Consider the following 17246-nt stretch of genomic DNA (forward strand, 5'->3'; position numbering starts at 1 on the left):
TGTGAATGATGAGTTTTACTACCTCCTTTCCAATTTGGATGCCTTTTATTTCTTCTTCTTGTCTGATTGATGTGTGTGGCTAGGACTTCCAGTACTATGTTGAATAGTGGTGAAAGTGGTCACCCCTGTTTTGTTCCTATTCTTAGGGGAAATGCTTTTAGTTTTTGCCCATTGAGGATGATGTGTGGTGTAGGTTTGCCATGTATGGCCTTTATTATGTTGAGGTATGATCCCTCTATTCCCACTTTGCTGTGAGTTTTTATCATAAATGGGTGCTGGATTTGGTTGAATGCTTTTTCTGCATCTTTGATATGATCATGTTATTTTTATCCTTCATTTATTATGTGATGTGTCACATTTTTGATTTGTGAATGTTGTACCAGCCTTGTATCCCCAGAATAAATCCCACTTGGTTGTGGTGTATGATCTTTTTATGCATTGCTGGATCCAGTTTGCTAGTTATTGATTAAGGATTTTAGCATCTATTTTCATCAGGGATATTGGCATATAATTTTCTTTGTACTACGTTTATCTGATTTTGGAATTAGGATAATGCTGGCTTCATTAAATGAGCTTTGGAGTCTCCCCTCCTCTGGAATTTTTTGGAATAGTTTGAGATGGATAGATATTAGTTTTCCTTAGAATGTTTGGTAAAATTCTCCTGTGAAGTTGTCTGGTCCACGTATTTTGTTTGCTGGAAGTTTTTTGATTACTGCTTCAATTTCATTAGTAGTTATTGGCCTATTCAGGTTTTCTAATTCTCCCTGATTCAGTTTTGGAAGAGTGTATGTTTTCAGGAATTTGTCCATTTCATTCAGATTGTCCATTTTGTTGGCATATAGATGTTCATAATATTTTCTTACAATCCTTTGTATTGCTATGGTGTCACTTGTTACTTCGCCTCTTTCATTTCTGATTTTGTTTTTTGGTTCTTTCTCTCTTTGTCTCTTGATGAGTCTGGCTAAAGGTTCATCAATCTTGTTCATCTTTTCAAAGAACCAGGTCTTGGTTTCATTGATCTTTTGTATTATTTTTTCAGTCTCTAGGTCATTAATTTCCACTCTCATTTTTATTATTTCATTTCTTTTGCTTCCTCTGGGTTTTTCTTGTTTTTCTCTTTTTTATTCTTTTAGTTGCAAGGTTAGATAATTTATTTGAGCTTTTTCTTGTTTCTTGAGGTAGGCCTGTAATGCTATGAACTTCCCTCTCAGGACTGCTTTTGCAGTATCCCACAGATTTTGGGTTGTTGTGTGTTCATTTTAACTTGTTTCCAGGAAGTGTTTGATTTCTTCCTTGGTATCATTGGCAACACATTTATTGTTTAATAACCATACATTTAGCTTCCATGTGTTTGAATGTTTTTGAGTTTTTTTTTTTTATTGTAGTTGATTTCCAGGTTCATGCCATTGCGATCCGAGAATATGCTTGATATAATTTCAGTCTTCTTGAACTTGTAAAGACTTATTTTGTGTCCTAACATGTGGTCTGTCTGTGAGAATGTTCCAGTGTACTTTAGAATGTATATTCTGCAACTTTGGGATGAAATGTTCTATAAATATTAATTAAATCCACCTGATCTAGTGTGTCATTTAAGGTTGCTGTTTCCTTGTTGATTTTTTGTCTGGAAGATCTGTTTAGTGATGTCAGTGGGGTGTGAAAGTATGACTGTATTGCTGTCTCTCTCTCCCTTAATGTACTTCAGGAATTTAAAAATATATTTAAGTGCTCCTTTATTGGGTGCATGTATGTTTACCAGGGTTATATCTCTTGTTGGATTGATCTGTTTAGTATTATGTATTGACCTTCTTTCTCTCTTGTTATGGCCTTTGTTTTGAAGTCTATTTTGTCAGATATAAGTATTGCTACTCTAACATTTTTTTCATTTCTATTTGCATGGAAAAAATTTTTCCATCCCTTCACTTTCATCCTGTATAAGTCTTTTGTTCTGAGTTGGTCGCTTATAGACAGTATATATATATGGGTCTTATTTTCTTAACCAGTCAGCAACCCTATGTCTTTTGATTGGAGCATTTAATTCATTACATTTAAGATTATTATTGATAGGTACTTATTTATTGCCATTTTTATTCTGTTTGCCTATATTCCTCTCTCTCTATTTCTTTTTATTCTTACAATGCCCCCTTTAGCATTTCTTGCAATGCTGGTTTAGTGTTAATAAACTCCTTTAGCCTTTATTTATTTATATGTTTGTTTATTTTATTTTTAGTCTTGGAAGCTCTTTATTTCACCTTAAATTTTGAATGATAGCCTTGATGGGTAGAATAGTCTTGGTTTCAGATCCTTGCTTTTCATTACTTTGAATACTTCATGCCATTCCCTTTTGGCCTGAAAAGTTTCTGTTGAGAAATCAGCTGACAGCTTTATGGGAGCTCCCTTGTGGGTAACTGACTATCCCTCTCTTGCTTCCCTTAAGATGCTCTCTTTCTTATTAATGTTTGCCATTTTAATTATGATATGTCTTGGTGTGGGTCTCTTGTTCATTTTTTAAAAATATGTTTTTATTGATTTCAGAGAGGGGGAGGGAGAGGGAGAAAGAGATAGAAACATCAATGATGACAGAGAGTCATTGATCAGCTGCCTCCTACTTGAGATTGAGCCTGCAACCCGGGCATGTGCTCTGACCAGGAATCGAACTGTGACCTCCTGGTTCATAGGTCTATACTCAACTACTGAGTCATGCCAGCCAGGCTCTTTAAGTTCATTTTGATTGTGACTCTCTGTGCTCCCTAAACTTGTGTGATTTTTTTCCTTCACCAGGTTAGGGAAGTTTTCTGTCATTATTTCTTCAGACAGGTACTCTATCCCTTTTTCTCTTTCTTCTCCCTCTGGTTCCCATATGATGTAGGTGTTGCTCTGTTTCATGTTTTCTCAAAGTTTCCTTAATCTGTCCTCATGCTTTTTAAGTATTTTTTTCTTTTTGATGCTCTGAGTGATTTTTCTTTTTTACCTTGAATTCTAATTCGCTGATTCAGTCCTCTGCTTCTTCTAACCTAATGTTAATTCATGCCAGGGTATTTATTTCAGCTATGTCATTCTTCATTCCTACTGGTAGTTTTTCATGGTTTCTATGTCCTTTTTCATACTGTTGAGCATTCTAAAGCCATTACTTTATACTCTGTTTATGATAAATTGCCTGCCTCCATTTCATTTAGCTCTTTTTCTGGAGATTCCTCTTGTTCTTTCATTTGAGGCCTGTTTCTTTGTTTCCCCATTTTTGCTGTTTCCTTTTGTTTGTTTCTCTGTGTGGAAACGACTGCTATGCCTCTCAGTTTTGGTCGTGTGGCCTCCTTTGGGACTCAGTGGTGTAGTCTCCTTGATCCTCTGAGCTGGGTGCTCTTGGAATGTCCCTTGTGTGGGTTTTGTGGGCCCTCATGTTGAATTTGGGTCTTGATTGCTGTTGTCCCATTTGTGGGTGGGATCAGTTCTCAGGCTTGCTGATTGTGAATCTCAACCCCAACCACAGCATGCCAACTGTTAAACAGGTGCTCCACTACTTGCCTGCCTTCCTCCAACCTCTGTTCTTGCCCACAATCAGCCAACAGCACCACCACCAGCTGCCACTTATATATCTGGTGTATGATCTTTTTAATTGCTGAATTTGTTTTGCTAATATTTTTTGAGGAGTTTTCATGTATGTTCATCAGAGATATTTCCCTATAATTTTTTAATGTCTTTGTCCAATTTTGGAATCAGGATAATGGTGGCCTTGTAAAATGAGCTTGGGAGCCTTTCCTCCTTTTGAATTTTCTGGAATAGTTTGAGAAGGAAAGGTGTTAATTCTTAGTAGAATGTTTGGTAAAAGTCACCCGTGAAGTCTTCATGTCTGGGACTTTTGTTTGTTGGGAGTGTTTTGATTACTGATTCAATTTCTTTGATAGTAATCAGTCTGTTCAGGTTTTCTGTTTCTTCTTGATTCAGCCTTGGAAGAGTATATATTTCTAGGAATTTGTCCATTTATTTCTCAGATTGTCCAATTTGTTAGATATGTAATTGTTCTTAGTATTTTCTTATAATCCTTTGTATTTCTGTGGTCTCAGTTGTCACTTCTCCTCTTTCATTTTTTATTTTGTCTATTTATAAATTTATTTTATCTATGTGTGTCTCTCCTTTTTTTCTTGATGATTCTGGTTAAATGTTTATTAATCCTGTTTATCTTTTTAAAGAACCAGCTCTTAGTTTCAGCGATTTTTCTGTTGTTTTCTTAGATTCTATTTTATTTCCATTCTGATATTTATAATTTCTTTCCTTCTACTCACTTTGGGCTTTGTTGTTCTTTTTCTAGTTCTTTTAGTGTATGGTTAGAAAGTTTATTGTAGATTTTTCTTGTTTCTTGAGGTAAACCTATATTGTTATGAAATTTCCTCTTAGGACTGCTTTCGCTTTGTCCCATAGATTTTGGGCTGTGTTTTCATTTTTATTTGTCTCGGGGTATCTTTTGATATCTTCATTGTTTTCTGTTGGTTAGTAAAATGTTATTCATTGTTTAGTAAAATGTCATTTAGCCTCCACGTGTTTGTGTGTTTTTCAGTTTTTTCTTAGGATTGATTTCTAGTTTTATACCATTGTTTTTGGAGAAGATGCTTGATAAGATTTCAGTCTCCTTCAATTTATTAAGACTTGCTTTTGTGCCTAACATGTGTATTTATCCTGGAAAATGTTCCATGTGCACTTGAAAATAATGTATATTCTGCTGTTTTGGGGTGAAATCCATCTGGTCAAATGTGTCACTTAAGGTTGCTGTTTTCTAGTTGATTTTCTGTGTGGCAGGTCTATCCATTGATGTCAATGGGGTATTAAAGTCCCCTATTATGACTGTATTACTGTTGCTGTCTCCCTTTATGTATATAAATATTTACTTTTTTTATTTAGGTGCTCATATGTTGGGTGCATAAATGTTTACAAGGGTTATATCCTCTTGCTGGGTTGATCCCTTTATCATTATGTAATGTCTTTCTTTGTTTCTTATTATATTCTTTGTTTTAAAATCTCTTTTGTCTGATATAAGTATTGATACCCCAGCTTCTTTTTGTTTCCATTTGCGTGAAATATCTTTTTCCATCCCTTACTTATAGTTTGTGTGTGTCTTCAGATAATGAAGTTGGCTTATTTATGGTTCTTGTTTTCTTATCCATTCAACTATCCTGTATACTTTTTAGTTGTATTTACTGGGGTAACATTAGTTTGCAAAGCCATACAGGTTTCAAGTGTACAACTCAATAAAACATCATCTGCACACATCACAGTATGTCTGTCACAGCAAAGTCTCTTTCTGTCCCTATTTGCCCCCCTCCCCTTTGCCTACCTCCACGTAGACCCCTGTCTTTTGATTGGAGCATTTAAACTATTTAAAGTGATTATTGATAGGTACATAGTTATTGCCATTTTATTTTTTTATGTTCCTCTTTTTTTGTGTCTTCTTAAAGAAGGCCCTTTAACATTTCTTGCAATACTGGTTTGGTGGTGATGAATTCCTTTAGGTTTTTCCTGCCTTGGAAGTTCTTTATCCTTCAATTTTAAATTTTAGCTTGTTGGGTAAAGTAGTCTTGGTTGTAGGTCCTTATTTTTCATCACTTTGAATATTTTGTGCCAGTCTCTTCTGGCCTGAAATGTTTCTGTTGAGAAATCAGCTGACAGTCCTTGTGGAGTTCCCTTGTAGGTAACTGTCTTTCTGTTGCAGCTTTTAAAATTCTTTTTCTTTAACCTTTGCCATTTTAATTATGATGTGTCTTGTTGTGGGCCTCTTTGAGTTCGTCTTGTTTGGGACTCTTCACTTTCTGGACATGTGTTTTTCCTTTGCCAGGTTAGGGAAGTTTTTAGTCATTATTTCTTCAAATAGATTCTGAACCTATTGTTCCCTCTCTTCTTCTTCCAAAACCCCTATGATATGAATATTGTTATACTTGATGTTGTCCCATAGGTCCCTTAAGCTATCCTAATTTTAAAATTCTGTTTTCTTTTTTCCTGTTCTGATTTGGTGTTTTCTGTTACTCTCTTTTCCAAATCACTGATTCGATTCTCTGCTTCATCTAATCTGCTGTTGATTCCTTCTAGTGTATTCTTCATTTTACTTATTGTATTCTTCATTTCTGAGTGTTTTTTAATGGCTTCTATGTCCTTCTTTATGCTTACTGTCTCTTTGTTGAAGTTATCACTGAGTTCATTCTTCGTCTAAGTTCCTTGAGCACCCTAGTAACCAGTGTTTTGAACTCTGTATCTGGTACATAGCTTTTCTCCATTTTATTTAGTTCTTTTTTCTAGAGATTCTACTCCTTTCCATTTCTTTCACTTGGGACATATTTCTTTGTCTCCCCATTTTTTCTATCCTTCAGTGTTTATTTCTTTGTATTAGGTAGATCTGCTATGTCTCCAGGTCTGGAGGGTGGCCTTATGTAGTAGGTGTCCTGTGGGGCCCAGTGGGGCCCAGTGGGGCAGTTTCTTTGATCACCTCAGCTGGGTTTTCCAGGAGTTTGCCTTGTGTGGGTTGTGTGTGCCCTGCTGTTGCAGTTGAGTCTTAATTGCTCTTGGCATGTCAGTGGGTAGGTTTTACCCTCATTCTGGCTCACTTGAGGATTAGCTATGACCACAGCATTAGAGTTACTGTGTTGTGGTTGACCCCACAGAGCAGGAATTTCCCTAGAAAGTTCTCATGCCTGCTGAGCTATCCCTTTGGGTGTGCCACTTGTGATTCTAACCTGGTGGTTCTCTGTTGTGGTCTGAGGCTGACCATTGGGTGTGTTGGTTTTGGGGTCCCTATGGAGGGACTCCAGTGCAGGGTTACGTCAGATGTTGCCTGTTATGGGCCCAGGCTACCGGTTAGGAGCTACTCTCAGTTGACAGCTGCTTGTTTGGGGCTTGGATTTGTATGGGAGGGGCCGTGCTGCAAACCAAGGCCAGATGCTACAAATATAAGGCCTGGGGCCGGTGAGCAAAAGACCCAAGTCACACCAAGACCTGTTGCCACGTGTTGGTTACCCTTAATGCTCAGCCACTGAAAGAGCCCCTGGTGGCATGTGAGTTGGGTGGCGCACCAACTGGGTTAAGTGCAAAGCAAGTTTTAAAGAAAGCTGTGAGTTGTATCTCAGACTTTGCCTACAAACCATCTGATGTTAACTATGTTTATTTGACCAACATAAAATCATTTTGTAGAAACTAATTTGGGTTTTCTTTTTCTTTTTTTTAACTTTTTAATCAATTTATTGGGGTGACACTGTTTAATAAAATTATATAGGTTTCAGGCATATAATCCTATAATACATAATCTGTATATTGTATTATGTGTTCACCATATTTTTCTCTCTCTTAAGACAGGAATAAAAGAAGAGAAATATTACATTGCCCATTGGTAAGCAAATTTTAACCTAAACAAATAGGTAATCTGAATAAAATGAGGTATAGAATCCGTCCATTTATGAGTCATTTGAAGTGCTGTCTGATGGTTCAGCATTAAGTTTTTATGGTGAGAGCTCAGTTAATAGCATAATATAATGTGAGAGATGCAGATTACTGTTAAAATTAGTGAGCATTAAATTGATTACTAAATTGATTAATTTTTCCTCTGTTTAAGGATCTGTTTTTCTGGCTCCTAATAAAACAAAATTTGCCAGAATATCTCACAGATCTCTCACAAAGCAGATGCTTCGCTATTTCAAAATCTGTTTTGGCGGTTCATGGTAGGAGGCAACAGGTAAGAATCCCAAACACATTCTGGATTTAGTATACAAATTATCATTATTCAACCTCATTTATGATTGTTTTAAGACTGTTTGATTATAAAGAGAAATCAGACTCAGAATATGATTTCTATATTCTGTAGCTGTATCTGCTGTTTTATCTGTATCTGCACCTTTTATCTATATCTGCACCTTTTATCTATATCTGCTGTGATAAATTACCACAAAATAATTTTTTTTTCCTGATGGAAAGGCTGTAACTATTGTGCTGGAATTTAAAAATATCTATTTTGGTGAAAAAAAAATAAAAAAATATATGGAAAGGCAAGACTTCTGCAAAGAAAAAGAAAATGCAATATGTGAAGAAATAAAAAATATAAAGAAAAATGAGAATACTAGACAGAGGAAAAAGAAGAATGTGAACATGACTGGGAGAAATATACAAATATAAATGTAAAACATAAATTCATAAAACTGGTTCTCTTGCACCAAATCAGTGGATGGGTTGGATGAAATATCTCAGGCAGCAATTCCGGAGGTCTCTGCACTAACCCTGAGATAGAACCATGAGCTTGCACACAAATACCGACGTCTAGGCCTGAGAATACTATGCTGGGCACAGACTACTGTTACTGTTGATTTGGTTGCAGCTCTGGTGAAAACTTGGATGAATGAGGCATGAGAATTGGGAATTAGGGAAAGCTGTCCTTTCAGAATAATACCTGGGTGTTTTGCTAGAGTACACAATGTCTCCATTAGGAGCAAAGGTACTGAAATTGTTTCCCTGGTGGTGGGACAGTGCTGTGGTCTAGACTAAGTTAAAGTATGTGGTGATTAAAAGCCAACCAGGCCTTCTCAGCATAGTCTAGGAACACCCCTATTGGGGGAGCCACCTTCTACCTTCCCCAAACCCAAAGGTCATATCTGTATTTTATGTTATAAACAAAGTCAACAGTGTTTTAATGATTACAACAGATTTTCTATATGTGAGAAAATTTAGAAGATGTCTAGCTATTCATGATGGACAACTTGTATATGGACAACTTGTATATTATCAAATTTAACCACTTAGGATTTATACTGAGATGAGAAAGCATTAATAATTGAACATTCTAGAAATATAGGAAATAATAGTCTTTGAAATAACTTTTTTTCATATTGGACATCTGACAAATAAGACTTAGTGTTGAAGGAACTTGGTCAAAATATGTTCCCAAATGTACCTACTTAGAGTAAGTCTAATAGGGCATAGATACAGGGTGATCATGGGTCATAGGTCAGTCTGCCCAGGATGGCTGCCTGGGTGTAATCTTTATTAGCACCCCCTTTTACTTGCAAAAGGGTCCTCATTTGGATGAAAGTTTATATAATCACCATACAAAGATAGCTCCTAATTCCTGAAAAATAAAAGGTTTTGATTGGAGGCATATATGATGTATTATTAGATGTAGCTGGTGGATTTCACTAAGGAATTTAACAACAAAACCAATCTAGTTGTGCAGCTGCCTAATCAGAAACCTTAGGATTTCCATAGATTATATTTAAAAACTCACTTTCTCTCAAGAGATATCATCACGCAACTTCCAAAACTAGGCATATAATGATTTTTACACTCTCTTGTATCTATACTTTAGAAAATATTTTTATACTAGAGCAACTGAGAAAAAGACTTCTTCTCTCACACACCCATCAATGTGAATACGCGCACAAACAGGCATACATATGCTGAGAGGGAGGAAGAAGCAACTCTGTTGTTACCAATCTGCATTAATGCAAAACACTGGCTTGCATATCCGAAAAAAAAAAGCATCCTCTTACCTGAAGCTCCTGGGCAGCAGATGGAATGGACAGAAAAACAAATTAAAAGGTCTATTTAAAATGATGATATTAAGGACACTCAAGTGTTTTTCTCTTAGTTTTAACACAACGAACAGTGATAACAATATATACTTCAGTAGATGCAACTTAAACAAAGGTTAAGGTACATAAACCCCAAAGAGAAAATCAGCATCGAACCAGAAATTCCCAGCCTCATCATGGTGGATGATGGAATCAGGGTAACAAGCCACAAATAGAGTTTCTGAAACAGCTTTCCCCTTCAGTGACAACTTTGGTGTCCTCTACACTTTTTTTTGAGGGGGGGGGATGACTAAGTATTTGTGAGAAAATTGTGAAATGTCATGGGAAAATGAATCAGGGTCATCAACTGGAACAAAAAGGTGGTGTCACCTGTTCCTGCTCACCAAGAGAAAGGTGAGTGTGATCATGGTCTCTTCACTGCTTATGTGCAGTTAACAGCAAAGACACAGAACCTTTCAAAGATTCTGAAAAGTTCAAGGACAAACCCTTACCAATATTAGGCAATAAATTCTGAGACAATTTAATGAAAAGGAATAGATGTGACCAAAAAACTGTATTTTTTGATAATTGTTCTTTGATCTAGAAGCTAAATATACTTAACTTTCTCAGATGAGGAAAAACTGAAATTATTCACCAGTGATCGTACAAAGGAACGGACACTGAGACACTGTGCTAGAAGCTTTACGCAGGTTATCTCACTAAATGCTCAGAGCTACTCTATGGGCAGGTATTATCATACCCATTGAATAGATGAGAAAGCCAAGAGATCCTGCATGCTTACGGTCTCACAGTGCGGTCAGTGGCAGAGCTGTAAAAAACCGCCTGGCTGCAAAGCCCATGCATTTTCACGCTACCACTTTGTAAGCATGCTAGCATCCGTTATTGCATCTTATTGAGATGTAGTAAAACATTCTCACATGGTTTATTTTATTTGGGTACAATACAAATTTCATATTCTTGAGTGTCTTATGAATCTTAATTATATAAGATAAAATCATCACTGTGATGTAGCTCTTGTTGGCTAGGACAATAGAGAGAACACCAATAGTATTCATTACTTCTTGTCCCTGAGAAACAGTAGTGTCATAGTTATTTTCAAGTGATGGGCATCTCAGATTTTCCTTCCTTTATTCTGATAGAAACTAAATTTGTTAGTTGTTCTGAAACTGTGTCTGATTCTCCTGCTTATGTCATTCCTGCCAGGCCACATCACATAACACGTTTTTCTTTGTCTGACTCTAGAAAATGATGTGTGTCTTGCAAGGTCAATTTTCCCCTCTTTAGTTTTATTTCCAGAGTGAAGAGGATGCCCAAGCTTGAATTCTAGCGCAGGAGGAAAGATGGGGTCAGCTGCCCAGGGTAGGGAGCTCATCTTGGGATGTTCCATGGAGCTCTGGCTCAGAGACATTCAAAACTGTTGTATTTTGCAGTAGACTTTTAAAACAATCCTTGCCACAATTAGTGATTGATATCTTTATTACTAATTATGGTGAACAGTCAGAAAACTCTGCACTACTTTCTATTGGTTCCAGAACAACTCAAGGTAAAAAGCTGACACTTATTTTAAGGATGCCTTGCAGTCAGTACCTTTAGCTCTTTACATACTGGGCTACCAAACTTGTTTCCAGGGAAAGACTGGTAAAGAAAATACTGTTCCTTCTGAGGATGTGATTCTCCCTTGCTGGCACAGACATCCAGGGTCGTCAATGGCCAGAGGGACAAAAGCAGATAGCCCCTTGGCCTCACCTCGATATAAGTGTCAGTCGGCAATCATATCCTTTTAGGGAAGGTAAGAAGTTACTTGTAGTTAAGTTAGGAGGTGCCTCCCAGCTACAGGAGATGATAAACTTTGAAAGCCCTTTCTTTGGGAAACAGAGTGTGTGTAGTTACATGTGAGCTCAAGTATGTTTACTAACACCAGGAGCTGACTTGGTACCAGGGGTACCAGGCATTTTTATACATGCCAATCTCCAGTCAGTGAATTTCCTTTTCACCCTTTGAGACAAAGGACTACTTCTCAGCTGAAACATCCCCCAAGCTATCAAAATGAGAGCGAAGGGATGATGGGTTACCTTCCAATACCAGATTTCAAAAGTATGATTTATAACTGAAAGCATCTTATGACCATAATTATTATCCAAATACACAAATCTATCTTCACCTGTTGAGACTTCAGTTCAGCTGCTCCAGGTATGGGGAACACCAGCCACCCACCTACAGCAGAGCCAGAAACTCTCCTGTGCCTTCCATCCTGTTTTGAGTTCTAATGACCTCACCAGGCAGCACAAAGGCCCCAAGGGCCCCAGACTCCCAGGTCACATTGTAGCAGGCAAGCTTCCAAGTAACAGAATTAGAGTAATTTCATGTATATAAGCATTAAATGCTCTGCCTGTTTTAGCCAGGTACCAGTGAACAGGCTTAGAACTTGAATATTTTGTGATTTTTAAAAATCACACACACTCAGCCTTTATAGGGTCTTCAGCAGTTAGATCATGGGCATTTAAAAATAAACTGGCAGCATCTGCTGTGGGCTCAGGCAGGAAGGGTGCGGTACCTTGTGCCAGAGTGAAGCTGCTGTCTTTGGAATATGTTGTTTCAAAATAAAGTTTACAGCTTTTCAATGAAAGACTCATTCAAACTTACTGTTTAGCAGGTAAAAAGAAACTTTCATTAGTCAAGTATTTTTAGAGAATGTACTATACCTCTCCGTCCTCAAGTTCTACATCCAGGAAATCGAAGTCTCTAAAGACTCTGAACTGTTGCTCGCTGTTTGTGTCATCCATGTTCTCTGGCTCCCGCGCACCATCTTCTGAAGAGACCAAGCTCGTCTGGTGCTCCAGCTGATCCAAGTCCCCACACGAGGAAAATATCACCTGCAAATCCAGAGAGTCCTGTCCTGAGAAACCATCTCCCACTGGTTGTTTGCGCTACAGAAACCCATTACTGGCTCTTCATCACACTATGTTTCCAGTACACACCTAATTCCTCAGGCGGGTATTTTTAGAATGTTATTATTTATGTTGGACAGGTGCCTTCAGATTAAGCATGGGACAAAGACACAAGTCCACACAGCAGGAAAATGCTCAAGAGTCAAATGGCTGCTCAGTGGATGAAGACTTGATCCTATCTGTGTGTGTGTGTGTGTGTGCATGTGCACGTATGTGTGAGACAACTGTGCGTGTTCACAAACCAGAGCAGCCAAGACCATTTCCACTGTTTCTGAACTGACTGCGGGGATAAGTTGTATGTACTCAAACACACATCACACACATTGTCACCTAAAATTTTCAAGATTCCTGATACCAAGGTATGCTATTGTAGAATGAACTGTGAGAGCAAAGGACTTAACCCTTTCAGAGACGAGCCAGGAACTGGAAAGGAATAAGAAACAGAAGCCAAAAGGTGTGACACTTGCTCATTTGAACTATAGAAGTATAGCTGAGCAGCCATGCTCATAATTTATACTTCAATTCCTGTCCTGTTGATTTAAACAAAATAAGATTTTTTTCAGTTAAAATCTTTAATACATTAATATTTTAAAATTAATGTTTTTGTTTAGGTTCTTTTTACTGGGCTATCTTAACAGAACTTTGTAGAAATAGCGGCTCTATTTGCACTTTAACAAGTATTTATGAGCTGCTATTGCAAATGAAGCTAAATGTTTTGCTATCCAGCCTTTCCTGAACACAGATTGATATTAAATAAAGTGAACAGGATTCTTATTTAACCATTACGATGTCTAGTCTTCCTTGAATAGTAGGCAGTCATTTAGAATAATTTATATACAACAAACACCTCTCAAAAGGAAAAGAGTGAAAGGATTTTACAGGTACATTTTTTCTCCAGTATTTCAGAATAGTCATTATTTGTCATGTGTGTATACGACACACCATTCGTGCAAGGATTACACATGGCATATGAGACAGACAACATGGAGGGCCAGTCAATTGTGAGAGACAAGATGAGAATTTTGGTTTCCTCACTTGAATACTCCTTTCCTCATCAGTACTGCTGCTCTGAGTTGTAATATCCTCCAGACAAACATTTCTAGCCAGAAAGGCCTTGGCACAGAAGCAAGTAATTAGGATCTGAAGGAGGAAGTGCCACCCGCCAGGGCAGTAAGAAATGGCCCTGGCTGGCAGAGCTGCACTGCAGAGGCCAAGTGCTCCTGTTTCTCTCCCTTGTGAGCTTGGAGGCTCCTTCTGCTCTGGCCACTGTCACCTCAGCCCCTCTGACCTAAATGTCACAGAGGTAGCAAAATCCCATTAATCAATAACACTAAAAAAGTGACTTCAGTGGGGGCCAAGCTGAGCTGATAGCTGGCTGGGGCACATTGCCAGAGAGTCAAAAATACCCAATTGCATTTTAGCAAGTATTTATGAGCCGCTAATATTTCACCTGCTCACGAATTACATTCGTAGATACAGTTTCCCCAAAGAAACTGTTTGCTAATTCTTACTTTATTTGGGAAGTTACCTAGTTTGCTCTTTAGGGCATTAATAATAAAGATGCCATGATATAGATGAAATAAAAATATCTGGTGAAATCAGATCCTGAGATTTTTATTGCTTTTTCTGCAACAGACTCATACACATAATATGAATTTTCTAATTTTAGGAAGGCTTCAGAAGTAACTTCTAATACTTCAGTTATTCATATACCGCAGTGTGATGGTGTGTTTTTAAAAAATAGTAACATTAGTGGAAGTTTATATGAGAAAAAAACATATAATTTTCACCTTTATTGTATGTGAGTAAAATGACATCACAGTAAGAGTTGTGTGTACAGAGTAAAAGTATATCTAAAAGGAATGTGTTTCATACGTGATGGTTCCATAGTCACATATATTTTCAGAAAGCTGGGCATTTTTATTTAAAAAATTAAGAAATTTAAAAAACTGAAAATAACTGAGTATTTATTTACAGACAAGCTGGAGCAAATAGCCAACAAAATCTTTCATTGTTTCTGAATTAAGTTGAGACTGAAAACTGTGCTGTGGGGAGAAATGATGTAGGGCTCTGATCTAGATGGTGGATATACTTGTAATTCATAGGTAAGTCCTCTAAACTTGTTTGGACCAAACGTAAAAACAGACCAAAGGTAAAAAAGAGGTGATACCAAAATACATGTGATATGTGATATAACTTACTGATGGGTTTTTGCTCAGTCCTACTTCTTGGCCACACAGAGAAAGGACGTGCACCAGCTTCTCCTTTGTCCTCTTCTGGAAAAGAAACACACAGGTGAGTCGTGATAATGGCCCCTTGTGCCTAGACACAGGGCTATCATCCTGGAAGTGAGGCCAGTGAGAACTGAGATGGAAAATACACACAGACTTGGTATGAAAAAATAATGTAGAACATTTGAGTTAATAATTGCAAAATATTGATTACATGTTGAAATTATATTTTAGACATATTTGGTTAATTGAAATATGTTATTAAGTTCATTTTACCTGTTTGTTTTAACTTTTTTTAAAGGTGACTATTAGAAAATTTAAAATGAGGAGGGAAGATGGCAGCACTGTGAGAGCAGCAGAGCGCCCCCGCTCCCAGCCACGGACTTGATTTTCTCCTAAAATCCTAGGTAACCAGCTTGGAAAAACCAGAGAAACATACCTGAGTGGACAGAGTGTGAGTGGGGAGCACTGAAGACACATCACAGAGTCCGGTAAGAGAGGGTGGGGCATAGGAACGGGGAGTCCCCCTGAAGCCTGTGCTGGGCTCCAAGCCCCGAGGCTTGGAGGCTGCAAAGCTCCCTCCCCTGGGGAGGGCAGACGGCATCCAAAAGTGGGGATCTCACACCCCGAGCGATGAGAGGGGAAGGAGCACCCTGTGCACAGGGCAGAGGGACCCAGGGGAGCAGTGTGCCCGTGAGGAGGGGACAGCGCCTTCCTAGGAAACAAAGCTTCTAATGGCGGCTGCGACCAGCATCTAATGTTCAGGGCACTGACCACAGGAAAGGCTGTCCCAAAGTATGTGGCACCGGAGTAGTAAGGGACCAGAGGTTGGGCCTGAGCAGCCACATACAGGGACCCTCTGCCTCCCTATAAGACATTGGGTTGAGCCTCAGAGAGCGCTGAATCTGTGTGGTGCAGGGAAGGGGAGGAGCCCTCCCGCCCTGAGTTCCCGGTGTGGTGCGGAGAGGCTGGGATCTGTGACCAGCCCTGAGGGGCGCCATGGTGGCGCGAGGAGCTGCCCCAGCTTTGCTGAGACCAGCGGTGTGGGGAGCTGCGTGGAGCTGACTTTGGGTTCCCTCCTGCTGGGTGCCTTGGCCCGCAGGCGGCAGTACCTTGCTGGGCAGACTCTCTGCCTGTGTGTTGCTTTGTGCGTTTTTTGATTCTGATCACTGAACTGCCTCCCACCTTCCCAGGGTGCACTGGGCAGAGAGTCGAGCAGTGGCTGGGATTGGGGTCTGCACAGTACGCTGAGGGGCGGGCCTGGTGCGATCAGCCAACCAGAGCTGGGAAGGGGTGGGTGGAGCCCACCTGCAGCTGAGGAGCACCGCCCCCAATAGGAAAGGGGCGGATCCAGCTCACTGAGGCCCCAGACACACCCACAGGGCACAGCCTTGAGGGGGAAGGGATAGCAACTCACAGGAGGACATTACAAGAATAAGACTCAGGGACTGTTGTTTGGGAACTGGACGGAATGCTAAAAACCCCTGCTGGATCTGGGAAGGCAAAGAGCTCACTGGAATGTTTTCTAATCAAACCCACTGAGCCCAGGCTGCTGAAACTGCCCATACAGAAAAGGCAACAGACTGAAGTCAATCTGAAACTACAGTAGGCCAGAGCCTGGGGAACTAGAATCAGAGGACAGGGTAGGGACTGAGGAGCTGGCTGTGGAGCAGAGACTAACTGCCTCACAGTGAGTGTCTGACAGCAAAACCTCTAAGTAAGGGGAGTGATACCCTGAGCTACACTAGCCATCCTGCACCCTAAAGACTCTACAGAAGACTGGAGTAAGACCAGGCAACTACAAGGTTGCAAAATAGCTGACAAGAGGAGGTGGTCCATGGAGAGCTTCAGATCAACCATCTACCTAAGGACACCAGAGCAAAACCTAAACAGCTCCTCACATTGGCTGATACACAAGTACCTCCCAGGAGAACGGAAATCAGCACACAAAACAGTGAGCCACAGACAACACAAGCTGCTCAGAAGAAACCCACCTGATTGACTGTCTTTTTGTTTGTTTGTTTTTTCCCTTTTTCCCTTAGGAAGAAGAGAAAGGGGGAAAAAATAATTTTTTTTTTTAAATTTTATAATAATTAAAAAATTTTTTTTTAATTAAAAATTTTTTCCCTATTATATTTTATTTTTTTAAAAAGAATTTTGTTTTGCTTAGCTTGTTTTTGTTTTGTTTCCTTGTTTTGTTTTGTTTCTTTGCTTTGTTTTGTTTTATCCTTGCTTCTAATATCAAGACTTTCTTGATAGTCCTGCTTAATGGCTAGGACTTTATCATTATAACCAACAAGTTTACTGCTTTTCTCTATAGTTAGTTTCCCCCAAATTCTTATTGGACTCACTTCCTGCCAGGGCTTTATCTCTCTCTCTCACCTCTCAATCCATTGCCATAACTTTTTTTTTTCCTTCTTTCTTTTCTCTTCTTCTTTTCCTTCTTTTTTGTTTTTGTTTTCCTCCCTTCTGTCTTCCTGTCTTTTTGTTAGATTGTTAGTTTCTCTTATTCTATT

The 17246-nt window shown here is 38.9% G+C and overlaps 1 protein-coding gene across 3 annotated transcripts in view; it reads right to left on the minus strand.

Annotated features, from left to right (window-relative positions):
• Positions 1-17246, minus strand: part of FRY (FRY microtubule binding protein) — a 505671-nt gene that overhangs the window by 66148 nt on the left and 422277 nt on the right. For all 3 annotated transcript variants that reach the window (XM_087814426.1, XM_016213841.2, XM_016213842.2), the window contains 2 exons: positions 14701-14775; positions 12254-12424 (listed from right to left, as the gene is read on the minus strand). In XM_087814426.1, the coding sequence (XP_087670552.1) occupies positions 12254-12424; positions 14701-14775 (246 nt within the window). The remainder of the gene's footprint in view (positions 1-12253; positions 12425-14700; positions 14776-17246) is intronic.

The sequence above is a fragment of the Miniopterus natalensis genome, chromosome 2, assembly GCF_054644295.1.
Source record: "Miniopterus natalensis isolate mMinNat1 chromosome 2, mMinNat1.hap1, whole genome shotgun sequence".
Classification (NCBI taxonomy): domain Eukaryota; kingdom Metazoa; phylum Chordata; class Mammalia; order Chiroptera; family Miniopteridae; genus Miniopterus; species Miniopterus natalensis.